Consider the following 24,371-nt stretch of genomic DNA (forward strand, 5'->3'; position numbering starts at 1 on the left):
GAGTGAAGGTTCTACTCCTCAGGAACAGTACTTTGGGTTTTCACTGTGCAAGTGCAGAACGGTGATTGAATGCTCATTTGGACGTTTAAAAGCACGATTTGGAGCATTACGGAGGGCAATGGACATAAATCTGGATTATCTTCCATTCATCATCAATGCCTTTTTTGTTTTGCATAACTTTTGTGAAGCTAACAGAGAAATCAATCCAGACCAAAATGTTGCTGCAGCTGTCCAATATGACAGAAACTTCCAGCCACCAACACAGCACATAATATCAGAACAGAATGCAATGAAACTGAGGGAAGGCGAGTAAGAAATGTGCTCACAAAGTTTCTTGACCCTTGAATGATGCTCATTTCAGATTATTGCATATAAATTTTGCCACTTACTGTTATTTCTCTGAATGAAAAAGTTAAGCAAAATTCAGTTTGGTAGACATTAAGCTTGTCTGATTAAATTATACATTCAGATTGTGAACGTGATTTAATGTCCAAAGTGCTTAGGCTCCTGTAAAGTGTTAATGCAAACAGCATTGAAACGGTCATTATATTCACCATATCTGTATGAAGCAAGACACTGAGTCATGTTTGGATGACATTGAGCTTGTGTGATTAAACTATACATTCAGTTTGTTTTATATACAGTTTTCTGTTAACATGATATAAAATCGAACGTGCTTATGCTCCTGGAAAGTGTTAACTCAACATTGTAACACATTATATTCATCAGATCTGTAAAAAGCGATACACTGATTCAACAAATGAATACAATTTATTTTGTTTACGAGCAATCATGTATTGTGTAATTGCTTCAAGATATGCAGCAGTGGAAAAAAGTTAGGCTACTTGTTGTTGTTACTGCAGAAAAAGAAAAAAAACTCCACTCTGTCAAACAGTACAGTGAAAATTAACTCATGCCTTTGTAGGCATTGTAAACATGAATTGCTTAAACTGAAAATGTCCACAAAAACAAATTTCACTTTAATGTAAACTTTACATGTCTGTCATCAGAGAGGAGTCAGAGAAAAACAGCATTACCAAAAAAGTCCATTAAACAACTTAAAAAAAGGACCAACATTGTAACCATGGCTACAGGAAACTTGAACAAGGCATCAGAATTAAACCAACAATAACAAAAAGTGTTTCTTTTTTAACAAGCACTTATATCATGTGTATTATTGACATGACTACTCTGTGTCATTCGAGTAAAGATATTCAGTGTACGAAAATGGAGCAGAATCTTCATGGTGGTGTGGTGGTGTTTGTCTGGTTGGTGCTGAAGAGGGAGCAGAGGCAACAGCTGAACCATAAAGGTAACCATTGCCGATGGTGTGAGCTGTAACGTCGTGGCTGCGGCGGTGGTGCAACAAATGGAGTCTAGCCCATTGATTATCTCATAAGTAAAAATACGTCTGTAACTGAATTTGTTACAGGGAATTTAACCCTTTAAGCATGTGCGATGTTTCAGATAGTATGGCAAGTGTAAACACATGAATCGGATATGGGTCACAGTTGAAAGAACGTGTAAACGGACGATCAAAAAAATCAGATAAAGGTAACAAATTAGAATTGGGCATCAAGACCTGCGGTGTAAACGAGGCCTTAGATTCTTTAATAGCGCTGGCAAAAAAGACAAATATTTTTTTTTAACAATTTATAGGTTTAATTGCATCTGAATGGTGAGATAATTGTAGGGGTATAAGCGGGGCACAAGCTAACACAGGTCTAGATGTAACACACTTGTTTTATATACCTCCACACATACCAACATGACGTGCATTTACTAGTTGCCATGTCAACACTATATAGAGAAAAAAATTGCACCAAAATTAAGAAATCTTTGGGAGACATCACTGAACATTTATTTAACCATTGCAAAAATAAATTTCTGAAGTTCATTTTTCATCTCTGTTTTTTTGTTTATTTAATACGAGACAAATCCGAAATTATTTTGATCTTATCTGTTATTTAACAGTTGTTAAATAACTATTTAACTAGTTGCTAACCAGCAGAAGACACTAGCCTGGTTTAAATCCCAGTTGACATATCGGCAACTCGAGCACCAGAAACTACTACCAAAGACACACTAAATATAATGCCCTGAATTAGCATTAAACCAGAAGATGACCTCATTTAAACATGAACCGCTAACCAACACAATTTTCCGATGCTCAATGAAATTCAATGAGAAAACATAATCCTCAAAATATGATTCGTTAGCATCAAAGGTACAAAAAAGAAAGGCTCAAAAGCAGAGTTTAGCGAGTCGTGCTTCTCCTCGAAAAGATCGGGGACCGGCTCGTCGCTCTTAGCAGCCTCACAATAGACCTAAAGAAAAAGTCTTGAGGGTTTTCTGTAATTTTCAGCTCTCAAAAGTATAATATCTGCATTATTTTATAGATTAAAAACAGAGGGTATAATTGTATTTGTTGGATACCGACACATGTTGGGATAATGGAATAAAGCTGAGCAACAACAACAAAAAAATCACTAAGAAAAGTTTGTTGGATATTAAAGTAGTCTGATCCTCTTGGGTGGATGAGGCACTACATTCTCATGAAAGAATACAGTGCAGACACATCACCCATGCAAGAGAAAGATGTGCAGTAGGTGGCGGTTTTTAGCTTTTTTAACACTGTTTTAGCATAAGAAACATCATTTATTGGACAGTTCATGTCTGATATGGTCCTGATTTATGTTATTGAGTCACGTTTGATGAGGACGCAGCATTGCATTTGAAAGAGCTGGATCTGAAGATGAATTCAAACATTATATCATGATTTCAGACATTTGTTTTTTGTATGATAGAGTAGAGAAGCTGAATGAGGGAAACTCTTCCCACACAGAGGTCAGTGATACGCTTTCACTCCGGTGTGAATCCGCTCGTGTCTTTTCATTTGTCCTAACTGAATGAATCTCTTGTCACAGTGTGAACACTTAAAAGGTTTTTCTCCAGTGTGGATCCGCTCATGTGTTTTTAGAGATGATGACGTACTGAATCTCTTGTCACAGTGTGAACACTTGTAAGGTTTTTCTCCAGTGTGAATTCTCTGGTGCAGTTTCAGTTCAGCATTTCTAATAAAAGTCTTTCCACAATCAAAGCACATGTAATTCTTCACACCACTGTGTATTTTCTGGTGTAATTTTAAAGCACTCAGGTGATTAAAACTCTTTCCACAAAAAGAACACACGTGAAGCTTCTCCTTTGTATGAACTTTCAGATGGTCCTTCAGTGTACCTGCCCTAACAAAGTTTTTACCACACTGATCACAATTAAATGGTCTTTCTCCTGAATGATAACGCAGATGTGATTTAAAAGAGCCTAATTGTGTGAAACTCTTCCCACACTGATCACATGTGTGCAGATTCTCTCCAGTGTGGATTTTCACGTGTTGCTTAAAGTGTCCTTTTTGTGTGAAACTCTTCCCACACTGATCACATGTGTACGGCTTCTCTCCAGTGTGGATTCTCATGTGTTCATTAAGGTGTCCTTTTTGTGTGAAACTCTTCCCACATTGATCACATGTGAAAGGTTTATCTGCAGTGTGGATTTTCATGTGAACATTAAGGTGTCCTTTGTATGGGAAACTCTTCCCACACTGATCACATGTGAAAGGCTTCTCTCTGGTGTGAATTTTCATGTGAAGTTTAAGACTTTGTTTGTATGTGAAACTCTTCCCACACTGATCACATGAGTGTGGCTTCTCTCCGGTGTGGATTCTCATGTGAAGTTTAAGACTTTGTTTGTATGAGAAACTCTTTCCACACTGAGAGCAGGTGAAAGATTTGTTTGATCTTCTTTTCTGTGAGTGACTCAAAGATTTATTTCCTTTTTTGACATCATGTTGTTTCTCCTCCGCTTCACTCAGTTCTTCGCTCTCCTCATTCTCCTCCTGCAAGTCTAAAATGAAAGTAAAAAAGTTGTCTGTAAATCATAAAACCATCAAAGAGAGAAATGTGAAGGGGGAAAATGAACACTGATGTAACAGCAGAAAGTAGACAGACGCTATATGAAAGTTACAGTATAACTGCGCACAGATAACAGCGTGAGTCCTGATTTTCACCTCTTCTTCCGCGTTTAAAATGTGTAAATTGGCAAGACAAAACACGTCCAAATGAAACTTTCGGCAACGGTAACTTTCACTCTAAAATAGTAAAACTTAGCAGTTAATCCACGAATCACATGCGTGCCGAACCGTGGGGCCTGTTCCGTGTGGATCACAGATCAACTATATGATTCGTTGCACCCCTAATAATTAATGAACACACTTATCATCATGATTGCTTACCAAATCTTACCAAAGATGGAGAAAAATCCTACTCCAGTAAGTAAACGTGTCCCTGTCCCCAAACATGTTGGTACTCAAAAGCGCTTCCCTCCACGTTTTCTGGTGTGCATCGTTCATTTTTACTACATGTACACCAGTTATGTATGTGCACCACTCACTATAAATAAGTATTTGGTTAATTTACGCAAAATTTGCCTTCCTGTTTCCTATTCAGGAAAAAAATATTTAGTTAAAACAAATTGTTTAATTTTTATATTTTATGTTTATTTCTAGAAATTAATAAAATCATGTGAATGTCACATTTTTTCAATATTTACAACAAAAGTTCAGTAACATGGTTGCAAAAATTGTGAACCAGATGTAAAATGTAAAATAAAACCATTTGAATAGTATTTAGTTTGAGTTCCTGATGTTGACAACTAGGGATGCACCGATACCATATTTTCATAAACCAGCCGATATTCCAAATTCTTAGTACCGGCTGATACCGATCCGAAAACATTGCTGTTTTTTACTTGATAATTGTAGAATATCTATAACTCTCTGTGTGTGGAACTGGTTACTAAACACATTGCACTAAATACACACATTACTTATTACAGAGAATTATATAAAAAAAAAAAAAAATAAAAAAAAAAAATTATCAATCTACAACAACACAAAATATATTGTAAGGAGACTGTAATTTTTCAGCACCAAAAAAAATATAAAAAAAAATATTGGTGCACAGTAATTTTATAAAATATTTTAAAAAAAACTTTATTAAAAAAGTAATTTTATAACATTATGAAATGTTAAGTTTAGTGGGGAACATTCTTATAAAATACATTCATGAATAATGTATATTACATTAAGATTTATATTTGTATACATCTCAGCTATTTTTAAGATTTATATATATATATATATATATATATATATATAGAGAGAGAGAGAGAGAGAGAGAGAGAGAGAGAGAGAGAGAGAGAGAGAATATATATATATATATATATATATATATATATATATATATATGGGCCACGGGCCGGGTTCGGTCAGATAATTCATGTTGATGTGTCGGGTTACATCGGGTCCGGGCTTTAAAAGCCACGGGCCGGGTCGGGTCGGGTTGTAATTTTCAGGCCCGTTGAGAACTCTAAACTGGGTAGAAAATATCATGAAACTCAAATGAAACATTTATATTGGTTGTCAATAGGGATGCACTGATCCAATATTCTGTATCTATCAGCTCCGATACTGCAATTTTTGGACAGGACTGATACAAATCCAATACTTTTCGTACTCGTGGCTGTTACTTATGGAATGATATTCCGGACATTATTCAAAAGGAATTGCAAATTGTATTTGCAATTGCGTTTTCAATTTGTGGACGCATAAAATGTGACATAATCCAGACGCAAATGCAAATCGCGCATTACCGTTTGCATTTGCGTTTAAGCGAACGCACAGTGACGGCCAAATTTAAAATGGAAATGCAAAGTCTGTTTGCAACTGTGTTTCCCATATCTTACGAGTCTTGACCCTGTCATATTTAAATAGCAATTTCAATTACCACGTCTGCTTTTTCACTTTCTCAGCGTCGCGTATGTAACCAGCCAAAACTCAAATGGAATCGCAATTAATTCCCTTAGTATTTCCATTTCCGATGCCTTACACGGAAACCTGTCAATCAGTGTCAAGGGTGGGATTATGCTATGGGGCGTGTTCGTGTTGGGACGTGACGTCACTCACAGTCGACCGTCAAGAGGTGATGCCCTGAACAGACGCCGATTTATTGTAAACAATGGAGGTAGTTAGTTGGTGAAATTGTGGAGGACCTTATGATGCTCGTGCAGAAAGTTGATGACAGTACATCCTCTACAGATGTCATCTTACTCAGAAGCATTTTTAATGGGGGGGAAATATCAAATGAGGTCCAAACAGAACCCAAAGACAACATGAGGGTTTAAGAAATATTCATTTTAAACTAAACCAAAACCAAAGCTGTTGCTGGAGACAGCTGCATTTAGATCAGCGCTGAATTCTTCATAATTACACTTAAAATCCCACTGCATTACAATCATTGTCTTTGGGTTCTGTTTGGACCTCATTTGATATTTCCCCCCCATAAAAAAAAAAAAAAAAACCATTGCTCCCTTTATCTCAGTGTCATGGAATTTTGTGACTTTTGTTACATTATGTAACATGTACTGTTACGTAATGCAGTGGGTTTGAAAGTAGAACAGTATTTAAATGACGATATTAAAGTTTTCGTCTGAAAAAGAATGTGAACGCAGTGCTAAAGAAAGTGAAAAGAACGTGTGAGTAAATGAGGGAGAAAAGAAAGTTAAAGGAAAGTTGATAGATGGAAGTCGTAAGAAGATTGAAGGTTAAAAGAAGGAAAGATTTAAGTCTTAAGGGAATCCTTTGAAGGAAAGATCTATAATAATATTCTTTTTTTATTTTTAAAAGTTCTGTATTTTATTTAATTTTTCTAAACTGTTTTATTATTCTTATTTCTTTTTCTTATTTTAATTTCTTCTATGTAAAGCACTTTGAATTGCCATTGTGTATGAAATGTGCTATATAAATAAACTTGCCTTGCCTTACATTATTTGTCTAAACACACAAAAAAACCTGGGTTTGATTTAATTGTTCTGAAAGTAGCCTATGTATAATTTTGTTTTTGTCCATTTCACAGTTGAGTTTCATTTTTCAATAAAATGATTAAATCCCACATAAATCTAAACAAATTGACAAATAAAAGCCTGATACTACCACAAATGTAAAGTGGAACAAACATTCTCACACACACACATCCACAGGTTTAACTGCAACAGACAGAATTTTTATTGAATTTCGCAAATTGAGAACACTTATTTGAAGGGGTGAGACCTAGCACCGACACTCATCTCTTGTGGTATGTCCAGTAAAGGACGTCCAGGTCCTTTAGTTGTCCTGTCCTTCACAAAAAGCCTGTTAGCTACTTCACTGAGGTTGGCGAAGACAGCGTTACTGATGTTGCTGTGGTCAAGGCCACGAACTAATTTAACTTAACTCATCTAAAACTAAAATGCTTCTGAGTAAGAGGACATCTGTTGAGGATGTACTGTCATCAACTTGCTGCACGAGCATCATAAGGTCCTCCACAATTTCACCAACTGACTACCTCCATTGTTTACAATAAATCGGCGTCTGTTCAGGGCATCACCTCTTGACGGTCGACTGTGAGTGACGTCACGTCCCAACACGAACACGCCCCATAGCATAATCCCACCCTTGACACTGATTGAGGTTTCCGTGTAAAGGCCAATTTATACTTCTGCGTCGGGTGCGCGTAGAAGGTACGGCGTAGCATACGCATTGACGTGTACCATACGTCGTACCCTTCGCCCTACCCTGACGCGCACCTCCTCAAAAATGTAACTACGCGTCGCGGCGACGCGGACCGCAAGATCTGTGATTGGTCGGCTGGATAGCATCGCGTTTCCTCCTACGCATTTCCGGAATGATCTTCTGCACTGCCCACCCGCCATTTTTAAATTCCGAAGATCAGTGAAGAGCCATGGAAATAGACCAAGTGACCGAGAGATTGCTTGAAGAAGTGCGGAAATACAGCCATCTGTATGACTCCTTCAGTCGCCATTGCTCGTAGAAACCTAAACTCAAAACAGCCGCGAGGAATGTAAACACAGTGGAACATTAAAGCCCACCCGCGCCAACTAGCGTTTCGGCGGTGTAACTGCAGAGCAACACAGACATTCGCAGAAGTATAAATGCTCACGACGGCGTCGCCTACGTGCGTAGCCTACGGCGTACACTCGACGCAGAAGTATAAATTGGCCTTAAGGCATCGGAAATGGAAATACTAAGGGAATTAATTGCGATTCCATTTGAGTTTTGGCTGGTTACATACGCGACGCTGAGAAAGTGAAAAAGCAGACGTGGTAATTGAAATTGCTATTTAAATATGACAGGGTCAAGACTCGTAAGATATGGGAAACACAGTTGCAAACAGACTTTGCATTTCCATTTTAAATTTGGCCGTCACTGTGCGTTCGCTTAAACGCAAATGCAAACGGTAATGCGCGATTTGCATTTGCGTTTGGATTGTCACATTTTATGCGTCCACAAATTGAAAACGCAATTGCAAATACAATTTGCAATTCCTTTTCAATAATGTCCGGAATATCATTCCATAGTTACTGTTAAGCTCCACAAAGGGCAAAAAAGCATAGTAAAGCTCCTGAAACGTGTTTGTGCAGTATGTTGTGTTGGACAGATTAATATTTACTCTTCAGAAACTCTTTCTCAGCCATCCTCTATTCAGCATTTAAACAGCATGTCACGTTCTGTTACGACAGTCAGCGCGGTAAAACTCACTCCAAGATGATTCAATACCCCCTATTTTATACTTGATCTGTAGATAAAGGTCTGTGAATTTGCTTATCTAACCGGAGTTATTATATATATATATCCGACGCTGCGTTATATCCGTTATAAACGGATCAACGCATTATTATTTTTTTCTCATACACGTATTATCATGACCAGCAGACGGGAATTCAAATCAACCTTTAATGTTCACGCCTTTTAACAATACAAACAACTGAAACAATAAACTTTAAATATATTAATAGGCTATATAAATATGCCTTAAATAAAAATCTTCACACAATAATAAATAAAAAGAACTCAAACATGTACCCAGCCAGCGGGCGGGCTACTTTTCACACCACACAATTTTTGAAGAGTTTTTAAACAAAATAGGCCTAGCCTACAAACATAATCGTATGCTTACTTTTATTTACTTTTCACCAACTCCATCTTCTTCTCCAGGCCAGGCTAAAGGCGTGCACGCAGCGGCGTCAGGTCTGCCTCCGCCCCTCTCCATGATGCACGTTGCACGTAGTAGCCAGCCTTTCTTTACGGTGCGATGATTAATAAATGTTTTGTTTTGTTTTTTTCACTGAGCGGAAAAGACGCAGCCCGACGTCCGACCCGAGTCATTTGTTTATATTTTCGACCCGAACCCGGCCCGAACCCGCGGGTCCCGTCGGGTTTGTCGGGCCGACCCGACGCGTTGAGAACTCTAACCCAGTTCATGGAAAGTGCCCTGTACGTTGTTATTTTTTTTACTTTAACTACGTTATTTCACAGCTCCTATAGCTTTTTTCTTTTTTTTCCCTACAACCACAAAATCTGTTGAACTGCTTGAAGTTTTATAACCTTAATGATCTTCAGCATCATTAATAAAGAATAAAAAATAAACACCAACCTCTTTGTTCTTCAATTTCTTCATCTTTTATCCTGCAGAGTTCTGGATCACTCATGTTCTCACTGTCCTCAATCTTCTTCACTTGTAGACTGATGGGAATAATCACGCATTTATTGGTGAACTGCAGTGGGAGGAGCTTCACTGAAGGGGAATCAGTGTGTGGTAGGAGGAGCAGATCTGCCCAAATCAAAAATAAATCATCAAATTTGTTTCAAATTTTACACATTGTATGCATTTATGTTCATCTATCAAAATGTACATTTGTACAAAACATGTAGAAAAACATGAATAAATACCAGAATTAAAATAATCCAAATATAAAGAAAATGTAAGAATATAAATACAGTAGGATAAACTAAACTAAAACTAACAGATTAATAAGCAACAAATAACACATTTAGATGAATTTGTATTAATTGTTTTTTAGTTTTTGGATGGTTTATCACAGACTATAACAAAATAAATTGTAGATTTCAAAAGTGGTGATTATGCAGTTTGTCTCAGTCTGTTGACACCAGTGAAATGAGCTTTAAGTGTCAGTTTACAGGTGATTGAAGACATCAGCATAATGAATGAGCTGAAAACTATTAAACTATAGACATTCAAAATAGAGGCTTTTTAGCAGCTGTTAATAGTGACACTCCTGAAAAAAGCTTTACAGATCAACAGCAGAGATCTGACTTTATTTGAGTCAGGATATGCTGAACTACTAAAAAACTGCTTTGTCATTATATTGTTTCTCACAATCTGAGACAAATAAACCATCAGTAAAAAAATATATATATATATAAAAAATTACAAATACAGATGACAACCATCTTTGCAGTATTTTTTTTTTTTTTTTTTTTTTTGCTTTTGCTTTTATTTAGGACACGTTTCATTCCCCACTACAGATAAATAACTAGTCTACAGTGGGATAAGATATTCATTTGAACCTAAATTTTGTTTGATTTTCCAATAACTACATCAATAAAGAAATTAGATCATTAATTTCTCACAGACTTAGTATTAAATATTTAGAAGTAACATGAAATGTGGAATGGGTATTCAATTTCATTTTAACAATGTAAAGTAGAGTAACTAAAGCATATTTTATGATTGTGTAAATAGAAAGCACTGTAAACATCTAAACTTATTTCAGAAGAGTGAGTCAATGCGGTGCACATTTATAGACATCTTCAATAAACACAAAACTCTTACAACTTTTCTCAAAACAAATGCATACATGCTCTCTCTGAGCCCCAGCCCGACTGCGCTTAGATTGTTAAACTAGGGCTCTCTGGATCTCAAAGTGCTGTGGTTAACAGTGTTAAGACACACGCAAACACTACGAATGTTATAATGCAGCTAAAGCAAGAATCAAGGCTTCTTCAGGACAGCATTCTCGCATTGAGAAGCGCAATTACACAACATTTTAAGATGAGGAGGTGCTCTTTTGGTTTTCAACTGAAATCAGACACTACTGATATTTATTTAGTACATTTACCGTTATGAATTATAATACCATTTGGTTTGTTGGTCCGTTGGGTCGGATTGCTTTCACATCTCAAGCGAACCGTTCCAGTGTTTGTTTGCTATCGGTCCGAGACCACCTAGTTCAGGAGGTACAAAAATATACCAAAAAAAATTGTATATGGAGTCTTTTCATTCCTCTTCTAATAAATCACCAATGTCTCTTATTATCTGAAAGTGTTTGATCCTTTTAGTTTTTATACACTGCAGTGATGGAAAGTATAGTTACAAATAAAATCTCTTTTGAAATTTGGTTGTGTCTTCATATATTTAGATTTCTGAATAAAGCTTTTGCCCATAATCAACATTACATTTATCTTTGTCTCCAACCAAGACATATCTGAGTGCACATAAGAAAAGAAAAGATGAACAGTTCATGTCAACTTGATATAATACAGCCATTTAGTTTAAAATTAAACCGGTGTCTTAAAAACTCACTTGACAATATATATATATATATATATATATATATATATATATATATATATATATATATATATATATATATATATATATATATAATTAATTATTTTAAACGTGTTTGCTTTAGGGGCCACTGGAAAGCTAACTTACTGGTAAGCTCACAACTTTTATGCAATTAGCTTATCATAAACTTGCAAAATCATAAACTACAATTATGGTACAGAAATGTAGGGTATAGCTAATATAGAATTAAAACAAGAGCAAATAAGTTTGTTGTGGAGGATTGTCATGAGGTCAATAACATCAAAGAGGAGGGATGGGAGTTCACATGATCACATGAGTTCACAAGTAAACAAGTGTTTTTAATGAAAGTTTTTTTGGAATGGCATTTAAAACACGCTTAACATTGTTTGTGTTTTCAATATAAATTGTATTTAGTACAAAAGTCAGGCATTTGTTTTTTGTGTGACGTAGAAGATAACTGAGTGAAACTCTTCCCACATGGGCAATTTTCAGTACCAAAGACTCAATATATGTGTTTTACAAAGAAAAAAAATTAAATGTAACAAATTATTATAAAATGATATTATCAACCCAAGAGACAGTATTTAAGTATCTAGGATTAATCTTTGATGAGAAATTGAAAACAAATGTAAGAGTATAATAAATTGCATATAGCCAATTATGAATGTGAAGCAACAGTTCAATGTTACATGTATATCAAGCCTTAATACACTTGAGTATAGAGTGTTGGTTCTCAACTGGTTTGGCATCCCACTTTACTTAACACACATAAATTGTATGAATATCACTGATGAATAAACAGTATAATGTAAGGTAGGGGTGGGCGATATGGTAAAAATATCATATCACGATTTTTTTCAGGAAAATCACGATTAACGATTTTATCACGATTCTTTTTTATGTTGGTTTTACTATTTTGTGACTGAGCATTACAGCCAAACTAATGTCCATATTTTAAAAAACAAAGCCTTAGGTAACAAAATATAAAATAAAAAAGAATGGCAGACGGGCGAAGATAAAAAAAATATTTGTCATTATTTTCTTTGTTATTAAATATTAAGATCAAAGATACACATTACACACACAACTTAATATACAAATTAAATAAACAGTGCTTTGTTTTCAGCTACAGGTGTATTTAACAGTAGCATTGACGAAAGTAATTAAATGAACAAATATGAAAATAAAACAAAACATAGACTTCACTGTATAAATTATAAATTGATACTTATTAAAGCTACTATTAAAGTCATCAGTCAAGAGCAGTGAGTGATTTTCTCTTTGCATTTTGTTGTTTTAACAATAAAGGGATAGTTCTCCTAAAAATTCAAATTGTCATAATTTACTCTCTCAAGTTGTTTTAAACTCGAATAAGTTTCTTTCTTCTGTTGAAAATAAAAGTTATTTGGAAGAATGTGACTTCCATAGTATATTTTTCTCCTATGGAAGTCAATGGGGACCAGCTACTGTTTGTATAGCCACATTCTTCAAAATATTAATATTAGAACAATATTAGAAGAAAATGAATACAGGCTTGGAACAACATTATAGTGCGTAAATAATGAGATCATTTTTATTTTTGGGTGAACTATCCCTCTAAGGACAAACGGCAGCGTGTTTACTATTGCTACTGTCTCTTTAAGAGCTGCACTCGACGCGTCTTTTATTCACGCATTTGACAAGCAGATTTTCTCTCAATTTTCTCAAGTTTGCTTTCACTTTAGACATCACCGACTTTGTTTATGTAAACCTTGTGTGTATTTGACAGTATTAGCACAATAAGACTCGAAAGATAACTTAGACCAGTATTCAGGCGCTGGTAGACAGGCTTTTAGTGCATGTGAGCTTCACATGTATGGCGAGTGGATAGTGCCACGGATAACTTACCGAAGTCGACAGTCGTGTACTTTTACGTGACAGAAGGGGTACGCCGCACCACAGACGCTTGACACCAACGCGTGACTCCAACGTCGCACCACAGCACGTTGCACCACAGACGCGTGACACCAACCTGTGACGTCGCATCACAATAAAATAATATCTATTTTTCTCCCTAGCTTTTCTTATCTTTCCTTTGTTATCTTTCTAATCAATCATTCTTTTCTTGTATTCTGATGACATTGAAAATATCATTGATACAAATTTTGTATTGTATACAAAGTTGTGCATGTCATTAATGTCATCTCTGAATGGTTTATGAACAGTATATATTTTTTTTTTTTTACTCACTTTCTACTGGATATGAGGACTATGCAAATTATACACCATCAAAGTCACAACTTTTTGCACAATTATTAACAACAACTTTAAAGTTGAACAGATAAATTCATTAATTGTAATTGTGTCATTCTGAGTTTTTACTTTTGAAGGTGGTAATCATTTTAATTTACACAGTTGACCATAATGGGCAAATACACAATATGAAACTATTCACGATATTGTTTTACAGGAGAAGGTGACAAGAAAGTATTTTAATATTATTTTCAATAAATCAACAATGAAAAAATATAAGACAGGGAAATAGTCTTTTAGTCACAAAATGCAAAACAATGTAGGTTCATGTTCAAATGTTCAAAAGGCTGTCAGTGTCGACTATTTTATTTTTGGTCATAAAGATAGATATGAAGTGAACAATAGCCTTTAGTATGACTTAAATACATATTACAAACGAGGGAATATAATTGGTTCAAATAAAGTAGGCTATTAAAAGTAATTAATTATTTTATTTTATTTAACAACACTATTAAAATACATGAAGACATATATAAACAATGAACATATGTATATTATGTACAAATGCCAACAGAGGGCGCAAGAGGGCTGACGATAATTGTTACACTTTACATCAAGAGCAGTACTACGATGACGCATATTAAAACGACATATTTTTCTCGTAATAACGAGATGTCGTTAAAACGACATCTTTTTTTTTTTTTTTGCCTTTATAAGGACATGTGTAGTCATGTACAAAATATGCCTTTATCCACATTAAATTGACAGCCTATCGCGCCTTTATCACACATACGTTCAAAAAGCTTAAGCAATAGTAGCAGCCCCCAATCAGGCAAAATGAATCAATGAGGCCCTTTTTTTAAATATATTTTATATATATAACCGGCGTATAGGCCTATAAGGTTTTTTTTATATAATATATTATATCCTAAGATTTATTTTTGTTAATAGGCTATATCTTCATTACCTAGAAATATAATTAAACAAAAAAACACATCTAACAGAACATAGCCTAAGTTGTTTATTTTTTACAACATTGTGTTATTTTGTTTAATTAACGAAATGTCAATCTTCATCTTTATAACAGAAGATACAATACAAAAATCTTCGAGATACAGCCATATACAATCTTCACATGTATAACGGATTGTCACCTTATAAACAGTCCTTTGTGTGGTGGAATAAGCAATGCTATATAGAAATATATGGTAACCGGTAGTATCTTAATTTAAACTTTATTTTATTATTTTATTTGTTCATTAACTATTTATGCTAACTCAACTAATTTAATGTAAAGAGCTGGATACTAATTACTAATTAAATAAAGTCAAATATTAAATGTAGGCTATAGTTGCCATAGACTAAAGGTTTTTTCTAGACTAGTAGTCATTTATTTAAGCAATTAGGACTAATCGCACGTTTATATTCAACCCTGGGTGTAGGCCTATATATGGCTATAGCCTTTATTCCGCATGCATAAAACTTGCCGCAAAGCACCGGCAAAAGTAGGCTAATGATATAATAAATGTGTATGAAAAAAATAATGAAGCATTTTAATTGTTTATTAATGAATTAGTCTTTTCTAAATCAGTGTAGGCTGCCTGCAAACATATCTACATCTTCGCTGTAATTTAGCCTCTAGAGATGCGCCTTTCATACGGACAGGATCACATAATCAGATGGTAGCCTATACCGTATTTGCTTTCGATTGGATTTTTTTTCGTTGGTGGACATTTTTTTATTTATAAACTTTATATAGATAGTTATATTTCTCATGTCTGTGAGGCTTGTCTATACACTGTTTTTCAGTTCATTTTTGAGACGCGCTCCAATTGACAGAGATCATGAAAGCGCGCCCTGTTCGTTTTCTTTTATTTTACAAAAGCACAACGTTTTCTTGTTGTTGAGAGTTTACACAAATAAAAGTAGTTGTGACTGATGTATTATTCTTTTCTGTATGACCAGAAATGATGGAGTATTTTAAGTTGTTTCCACTGTTGATAGGAAAATGCGAGTGATGGCACCGGCGCGTCCATGTGTGTCATGCAGTGCGCGCTCCACACTCCGCACAAACACTCGGATATGCGCTTAATAATAGCGAACATTTAGCCTATCTAGGTTACCGTTAGAGCGAATGGCCATGCCAGACTGATAAGTCCTCTTCATGTTTAACAAATCAAATTCTGTTGCATTTTATTGCGCCAGTTTGAAAAGGGTGGCTGAAACACTTAGCCTATACAGATAAACGCCCAACGCTGGTGTTTTTCTTTAAACAAATTCGTTTAGTCTTTAAAATAAATATTGTTTGTGGGCTAATTAATGCCACAATAATTTGTTTATTTTATTGGCTACTTTTATTTTTCATTTTTGTTTTGCATTGAATACCATTTAAAGGATTTGCTGTGCACCGCAATGCCATCCTCCCATATAGAAAGACACGTTAAGAGCCACCTTTATTTTCTTTATAATAAAGGGTTTCTATCAGAAAACGCTTAACGTATAATTAAATGCATTGCGTTCATATTCTGGGCTCATCTGCTTTTCTGTAGGATAGTAGGCCTATGGTTTATTAATAAGGTGTGTACAGCATTTGATCTTTATCACTGAAGTAGCCTATTAAGCGACATTAAGCTTTTTCTTTATAATAATGGTTTTCTATGGGAGGAAAACGTTTAGCCTAATATGCAATTAAACACAATGTTCGTATTCTGGGTTCATCTGCTATTAATAAGGTGTGTACATAATGTGATCTTTTAACATGAATGTCCGATGGGGGCTGCTATTTCTTCAGCTTTTTGAACGTATGATCAATTTTATGTGGATAAAGACATATTTTGTACATGACTACACATGTCCTTATAAGTCCAAGAAAATATGACGTTTTAATGACATAAGATCTTGTTATTACGAGAAAAAGATGTCGTTAAAACGACAAAAGATCTCGACATAATTGAGTGGAAAAAATAATATGTAGCCTATGTGGCAGCAATGCGCACCGTAGTTTTTCATAAACTTCGATTTATGAATAAAGAATTTTCCAAGCAAAATTATTAAGTTGACTATATATTGTACAGAGAAGTTTGAGTCAGAAAAGTAAAAGAAGATATCAAAATTAGATAAATGACTATGTTTGAGCCAAGTTGTCCATTAATGAAACATTGTAGGCTATATCATTCCACAGAGAAGAGCTATGTGAGCAATTAAATGGTCTAACGTTTCCGTTTTCATAAAGCAAAAGCTGCATTTTTCGTCTACGGTATAAATTTAGAGATAATCTTGTTACAGGGGTTATAATGGTAAAGAATTTTAAATGATATTTCTTTTACTTTGTTTGTAATTAAAAATGTATGTGGGTTACTCCATGCTCTATTCCAATTAATATTTTCATACAAGGGGGACCATTGGAGGCAGGGATAGATTTTGCACATAAAATATTTTTTATTACTTTGTTTGTAACTTTTCTGTCTAGAAAAGATAGACCATTTATTGAAACACTGCTGTAGAAAGACCAACAAGTTAGAGCCTGTTTATGGAATATTCGCTTCTTTTTTAATAAATCCATGCAATTGGTTGATGACAAATTGCTTAAAATTAAAATATAATTAAACAAAATTCACTTTAAAGAAAGGCTTCCTGCAAAACAAAACAAAAATCATGTCTCCCGATATAGCCTATTGCAAATCCAATACTCATGCTATATTCACTTTTCGTTATCAACATGGGAAAAATAACATTATAATATTGGGACGACGTGTGTATCAGGCGTCTTATTAGGCGACGTACTGAGGGACGACGTGTGTATCAGGCGTCTTATTAGGCGACGTGCCTGGTTCAGACGTTATGATTTTTTATACATTTCTCACGTACGCCGTCGCCACGTCGCCGTAAGGTATACGTTACTACCGTGACGCCGCCATGACGTCGCCGCCGGTCTGTCGTCTGACGTCTCTATCAATCCCATTCAAAAATAGACACGGACTGACGGCGACGGAAGGGTAGACTGCTCCTTCGCCTTCTTCAGGGTAGTCTTAGAAAAGGCATTATCCACTCGCCATACACATGTACGCGCTGAGAAACGCACACGTTAGAACAGCGCATCAGCACGCGAATTAAATGTTTAACCGACAAGGCATTAAAGCACATGCAAATTATGAACTTTTGTGAACTGTAGTCCCGTTCCGCTGCGTTAACATTTGATCTGAATATACGTCGCGTTGTTCAGTATGTTGGGACAGAGGCGCCAGGACAGCAACTGAGAATGCGCGATACTACGATATTTCTTCAAAAGCAGATCGTGGAGACATTTTAATCGTCCACGATAAAAAATCGTCATATCGCACACCCCTAATGTAAGGTTAAATAACAGTCCCAAAATATTGGTGAGTATATTTGTAAATATAGTTTGTAAGTTGGTATGAGCCACCGCAGTCATCAAAAATATAGAAAATAACACAAAGTGAAAACAAAATGGTATTTTGGGTTAAGGTTATACAGTTACCATAAATACACCACACTAACACCATTATTAAAACATGGACACTCCTCCTGATGAACATGGAGCACTCAAAAAGGACATGGAGATGGAAAACATATTCCTTGTCTCTCAAAAGTTTCTTGGGGGAATGCATGACCATATTCATTCAGTGGATTTGTAGAATCAACACATTAAAACTGTACAATAAAAGATGTTGATAAAACGAGTAACAAGTTTATTTAAGGGTTAGTTGGTGAAGCAGCTAAGAGACATGAAAAAATAAGTAATATGAAAACAAATTAGATAGATTTCTCTTTTAATTGATGTACAAGATAGCCAAAGCTTCTTAAGAAAAGAAGAGAAGTGAGATCTGAATCTCACACTTGAAATTGTCTTAAAGTTGAACTCTGATCACAGTGACAACTTTGGATGATGTTTCTTTGTCCTGATTAATATGGAAAAGGGATATTTTATTGCTCAACCTATAATTGAGTCACATTTGGTGAGGACGCAGTGTCGCACTTGAAAATGCTGGATCTGAACATGTACTACATACATCCTGATTTTAGACACTGGTCATTCATATGTCTGTGATTGAAATTCATCCCACATGGAGGGCAGTGTTACGGTTTCTCTCCAGTGTGGAACCTCTCGTGTGTTTTCAGAGAAAAATGAAATATGGAATCTCTTTAGCCTAATAATAGGCCTCAAGTGTAGTATACAATTCCGAATTCAGCCAGCCATGCATTACAGTATATGTTTTATGGGTGTAATAAACCTAGAAGGTGAGGTCAGATTGTTGCGGCTAGAGGAATCTACTCTACAAAGCAAACAGCACCACAGAGGTAGAAACAATAATCTTTATTTAATATAATTCATGCAGTTACCAAACATGTCAGACTGGGTCAGGCTCTTGAAGTCCCAAACACAAATGCTAATAGCCTGGGCGAACCACACCACGATGGAGCATGCTACACAGAGAACACCGCAATAAATAAGCCATACAAAAGCTAGCGCACACGCAATAAATAGGCAAAAGCTATAGCACCCACATCACCCCCGTAGGACACTGCACACGTTCACAATGCACGTAAACTTCATACCCAAGATGCCATCAGACTACTACATAAGAATTCAGCTCATCATAACCCTCCCACCCCATCATGAAATGGCTATACTGCCAGGTCTAAAAATCTCACACACGCACACAAAAAGTTCAACACTTAACTCTCCCGGGATGCGAGACCCTCCCCCGGGGTCTAAGCTTTGGCACTGGTTGGCAAAGGGAGCAGACAAACACCAGTCCAGCGCTCGTGGGGCCTCCGAACTATTATAGCGGAAACGGAGCACCCCTTGCTGAGAAGCCGCGCCGCCCACACACTCCTATACCCGGCCTTATCTACAGATTAGCCCGCTAAACTATCTTCGCCGCCGGCAGCCCTGAGTAGCATACGAACGGCACCCACCCCCCAACCTTGAGTGCAGCTCGGCGGTAACAACAACACAGCGCTTTCTCAGTCCCTTACCCGTTGCTGTGCTCTTCTTTTTATCTCTCTCCCTCTCCTTGAAACTCACGATAATCACTGTTCCAAAGCTCCTGCTCCTTCACGCTCATCAGTCGTCAGGTGCGAACAATCACTTAACTCAATCCACTCTTCCCTCAAATCCCTCCCCCCCACACACAACAGTCATTACAATGCATTTATCCAGCGTCACTTCATTACATGGGTAATCTTACTGTAAATAATGAATCCAAATGCTGGTTCATCATGAGTCTTTGTTCGTTAGATGCTTTTGTTCATAATATTATAATATAATAGAAGTCACTCTGAGATGTGTCAGAGCCCGCAACAAGAGCAGAAAATGAAATCTGTTGTTTTATTCAGCTTCAAGAAGTCAGGTACAGTGTTCACTGGACGGCTGTACAAAGAGAAGTTGTAATAGTGAGGGTTTTATTCCCCACAACGTGCACAAAAGCATCTGCGTGAAACCACAGCACAAACATTACAACACAACAAAACTCAGTTTTTTTTTTTTATATAACAGTTGTGAAGGGTTGGGGTCAGAATCCCTTGTCTCTTCAATATATCTATATATCCTTTTGAGTTTTTACATTATTCCTAAACAAGTACTAATCAAGTTATATTATCATTATTATATTCAACAAGTGATTCACATATATTTTTAATCATATTTTGTTGTCAGCATTTCTACCAGTGTATTTCTAAGTGCATTATGGTGTCTGTGACTAATCTTTATTACTCTGAACGAGGACCTTGAGAACAGGCTCTTTTTATTGGAAAAACATCTAATAACTAATAGAAGAGGGCAAGCCTGAAGACTAATCAGATGACTCTGTGTCTGTTTTCTGTTGACCAAGTTAAGGTTACAGGGGTCAACCTCTACCTGACTTGATCTAGTTCACAGAATTGTACTTCTTTCATGTGTATTACTCTACAGAATAAAGTGATTCTAGCGCAGTCAGAGATGGAATTTATATCTCACAGAACGCGGCTTCTCAGCCACCTGGAAAGTTTGGGTCTCACGGTCAACTGGACCAAGAGCTCATTACTGCCCAGCCAGACGACCTCTTTTCTGGGGATAGATCTGGACTCTGTGTCTATGATGGCCCACCTGTCGACGCAGAGTGTGCGCCGCGTTTGACACCTGGCCGCTTCATTCCAGACGGGCAGCCTTGTTCCCCTGAAAGCTTTTCAGAGAATGCTAGGCTGCATGGCTTCAGCCGCAGCGTTGCTTCAGCTGGGTTTGCTACGAATGCGCCTGCTTCAGCGCTGGCTGGGTGCACGAGTACCACACCGAGCTTGGGCTTCCGGCGGTCTGCGTATCAGAGTGACTCAGAGCTGCGTCTCAGCTCTGGAGCACTGGACAGCGGCCAAGTGGTACCAGTTGGGGGTGACGATGGGTGCTATCTCGTACCGAAAAGTTATTTCGACAGACGCCTCCAACTTAGGTTGGGGTGCCCTGTTCAAGGGCAGACCGGTCTTTGGCCAGTGGTCAGACCGGGAGAAATGCCTTCACATAAACTGTCTGGAGATGATGGCGGTCGAGAACGCGCTGAGGCACTTCCTCCCACACCTACGGGGCTACCACGTGCTGGTCCGCACGGACAATATGTCAGTGGTAGCCTATGTGAACCGTCAGGGCGGTGTCAGATCCAGAAATCTCAATGCTCTGGCGGAACGCCTCCTCATTTGGGCTCAGCACTCCCTGCTGCCTAAACGACGGTCCAGACAGACTGTCCAGGGACAATATTCCCCCGGGGGAATGGTTCCTGCATCCTCAGACAGTCGAAATGGTTTGTGTTTACTAACTGGTGCGCGGGGAAAGACCTGGACCCACAAACCTGTGGGGTCTCTGAGGTACTTGTTTTCTGCTGGAAAAGGGCAGGTCCCCTTCCACGCTCAAAGTTTACGTTGCGGCCATTGCGGCGTTCGCTGAGTCGACGCGCGACCAGGCAATAGGAAGGAACGAATTCGTCATCCGCTTTCTTAGAGGAGCCAGGAGGATGAATCCCCCGCGACCCCCGTCGGTTCCTATTTGGGATCTTTCTGTGGTCCTAGAGGCCATGAAGCACATCCCTTTGAACCGTTACAGACCGTGGATCTGAAATACCTCTCGCTCAAAACCGCTTTTCTGATAGCCCTGTCATCAGTTAAGCGCGTGGGTGACTTACATGCGTTATCTGTTAACGCCGCGTGTCTCGAGTTTGGGCCTAATGACTCTAAAGCCTCATCCTCAAGCCGAGACATGGTTATGTCCCCAAAGTGCTCGGCACTCCTTTCAGAGCACAGGTTATTACGTTATCGGCCCTGCCGGGCTCCGGTAGCGAAGTCGATGTTAACCTCCTCTGCCCTGTCAGAGCGCTGAGGATTTACATCACGCGCTCCGCCGCCTTCAGGTGCTCGGAGCAGCTCTTCGTTTCATTCAGTGGACGCACTAAGGGTCTCGCCACCTCAAAACAGAGTCTGTCCAGGTGGATTGTTGACTCTATCGCGGCAGCATATGCGTCTAAAGACCTGCATTGCCCTTTGGGCGTTACGGCTCATTCCACTTGAGGCATGGCCTCTTCGTGGGCTTGGTCCAGCGGGATTTCTATTCACGACATTTGTACGGCGGCAGGCTGGGCCTCCCCCTCTACATTTGTTAGGTTCTACAACCTAGAAGTTCCCGCCCTACTTCTGTCAGTCTAAGCTGCAAGTATGTTCTGCTCAGGTTCGATCACGCGCAGGCTGCTCTCACGCTAATATTAGCTCCCCTGGCTGATCTACACTGTGATACAGTGTGCTTATGTACATGTACTGGCCCACTCAGGTTGGCCGTCTTATTCCCACTGATCTGTGTCCCCCGGGTGAGCCCTTCGGACTATATGTGGTTGATGCTGGCACGCACGGCGTTGACAAGGGGTTCCCGTAGCGTAAGCAACTTACGCAATACGAGAGAACCTCTCGTAAGAGAACGTAATCGGTTACTAACGTAACCTTGGTTCTCTCAAGAAGAGGGAACGAGTATTGCGTAACCTGCCGTGCCCGCCTCGAGCTGGTATCGCTTCAGTCAATGAAAACCAGGTAAGCAGCCCCCGAGCCCTTCCTTATATACGCTAAGCCACACCCATTCTGGCGGGCTTTGACACGTGAGGGCTATAATTTTTGGCTTCAATATCTCGAGAAAAGATGACTTTACCCGTAGCGTAAGCAACTTACGCAGTACTCGTTCCCCCTTCTAGAGAGAATTTCTCGGTTACGTATGTAACCCTCGTTCCCTGAGTAGGGAACGGAGACGTTACGTCGGATGACGACGAACGGCAGGGAAGTGGCAGCGGAAGTGGCAGGGAGACGTAACATCTCCGTTCCCTACTCAGGGAACGAGGGTTACATACGTAACCGAGACGTTCCCTTTCATGGTCCCTCCGAGTTACGTCGGATGACGACGAATGGGGTCCCCAGTCTAATCACGCCACCTCGGCTGTCTTCCAGTGCCCTGCATAAGTCTGAGCTCCCTGTCGTGAGACTAGCACGGACGAAGGAGTCCTACTTAACACAGGAATACCAAGGTACACTGGGAAGCATATCTCAGAGGAAATATGCAATTATGCCCAGCCCTAAGGAGGGGACTTGGAATACACATGACCCCGAGGGGCTGCATATGGAGTATCACTGGGGTATCCAGCCGCAGGTGGAATGTTTCAACCCCAGGGGTGGCAAGGTGGCTTGCCGAGGGAAAGACACATGCTCAGAGAGGCTTACAGTGGAAATACACATGTGGGGGTCGCCCAGAGGGGGAACCATGCACATGGAGGCACCTAGCCAAGCGCGAAAGCTGCCGGTGGCAAAACTCTGGCGTTGACGTCAACAGTGCTGGAGGAGACTCAGGGCTTATTAGGCTCACCTGAGGAAATATAATCGCACGTATCCCGTCCGTGGAGAAGAATGGCGAGCAAGCGAAGACACCTGAGCAGAATCTAGTACCGGCTAGTTGAAGCGAGTACATGAGAAGAAACTGGCTCCACTCTGAGATTATAGAATCTCGCGAATGTGTTAGGTGTCGCCCAGCCTGCAGCTCTACAAATGTCTGTTAGCGAGGCGCCATGCGCTAGAGCCCAAGAGGATGCCACACTCCGAGTGGAGTGGGCCGTCACACCAAGTGGGCATGGTCGACCTTGCTGCTGGTATGCCAAAGCAATGGCGTCCACTATCCAGTGAGACAACCTTTGCTTGGAGTGAGCCTTTCCCTTCAGCTTCCCACCATAACAGACAAAGAACTGGTCTGAGGTCCTGAAACACTGTGTTCTGTCTACGTAAGCATGGAGGGCGCATACTGGACAGAGCAGTGCCAAGGCTGGGTCTGCCTCCTCCAAGGGCAGCGCTTGCAGGTTCACTACCTGGTCTCGAAAGGGAGTGGTAGGAACCTTGGGCACATAGCCAGGCCGGGGTCTCAGGATCACGTGAGAGTTAGCCGGCCCGAATTCCAGGCACACTTCGTCAACCAAAAATGCCTGCAGGTCCCCTACCCTCTTGATGGAGGCCAATGCAACCAGGAGCGCTGTCTTAATTGACAGGAACTTAAGCTCCACTGATTGCAGAGGCTCAAAGGGAGCACTCTGCAGGGCAGTTAAAACCACTGAGAGGTCCCAAGAGGGTATG

At 38.7% G+C, this 24,371-nt stretch overlaps 1 protein-coding gene across 1 annotated transcript in view; it reads right to left on the reverse strand.

Annotated features, from left to right (window-relative positions):
* Positions 1–335: 335 nt before the first annotated feature.
* The window catches only part of LOC309475623 (uncharacterized protein), a 43,690-nt gene continuing 19,654 nt past the window's right edge, over positions 336–24,371 (reverse strand). Inside the window, exons 2-3 of the mRNA XM_082138479.1 lie at positions 9,546–9,722; positions 336–3,900 (exon numbers count right to left, since the gene is read on the reverse strand). Of these exons, the coding sequence (XP_081994605.1) occupies positions 2,849–3,900; positions 9,546–9,600 (1,107 nt within the window). The 5' untranslated portion in view covers positions 9,601–9,722 and the 3' untranslated portion in view covers positions 336–2,848. The remainder of the gene's footprint in view (positions 3,901–9,545; positions 9,723–24,371) is intronic.

The sequence above is a fragment of the Leuciscus leuciscus genome, assembly GCF_965113295.1.
Source record: "Leuciscus leuciscus genome assembly, chromosome: 15".
Classification (NCBI taxonomy): Eukaryota; Metazoa; Chordata; class Actinopteri; order Cypriniformes; family Leuciscidae; genus Leuciscus; species Leuciscus leuciscus.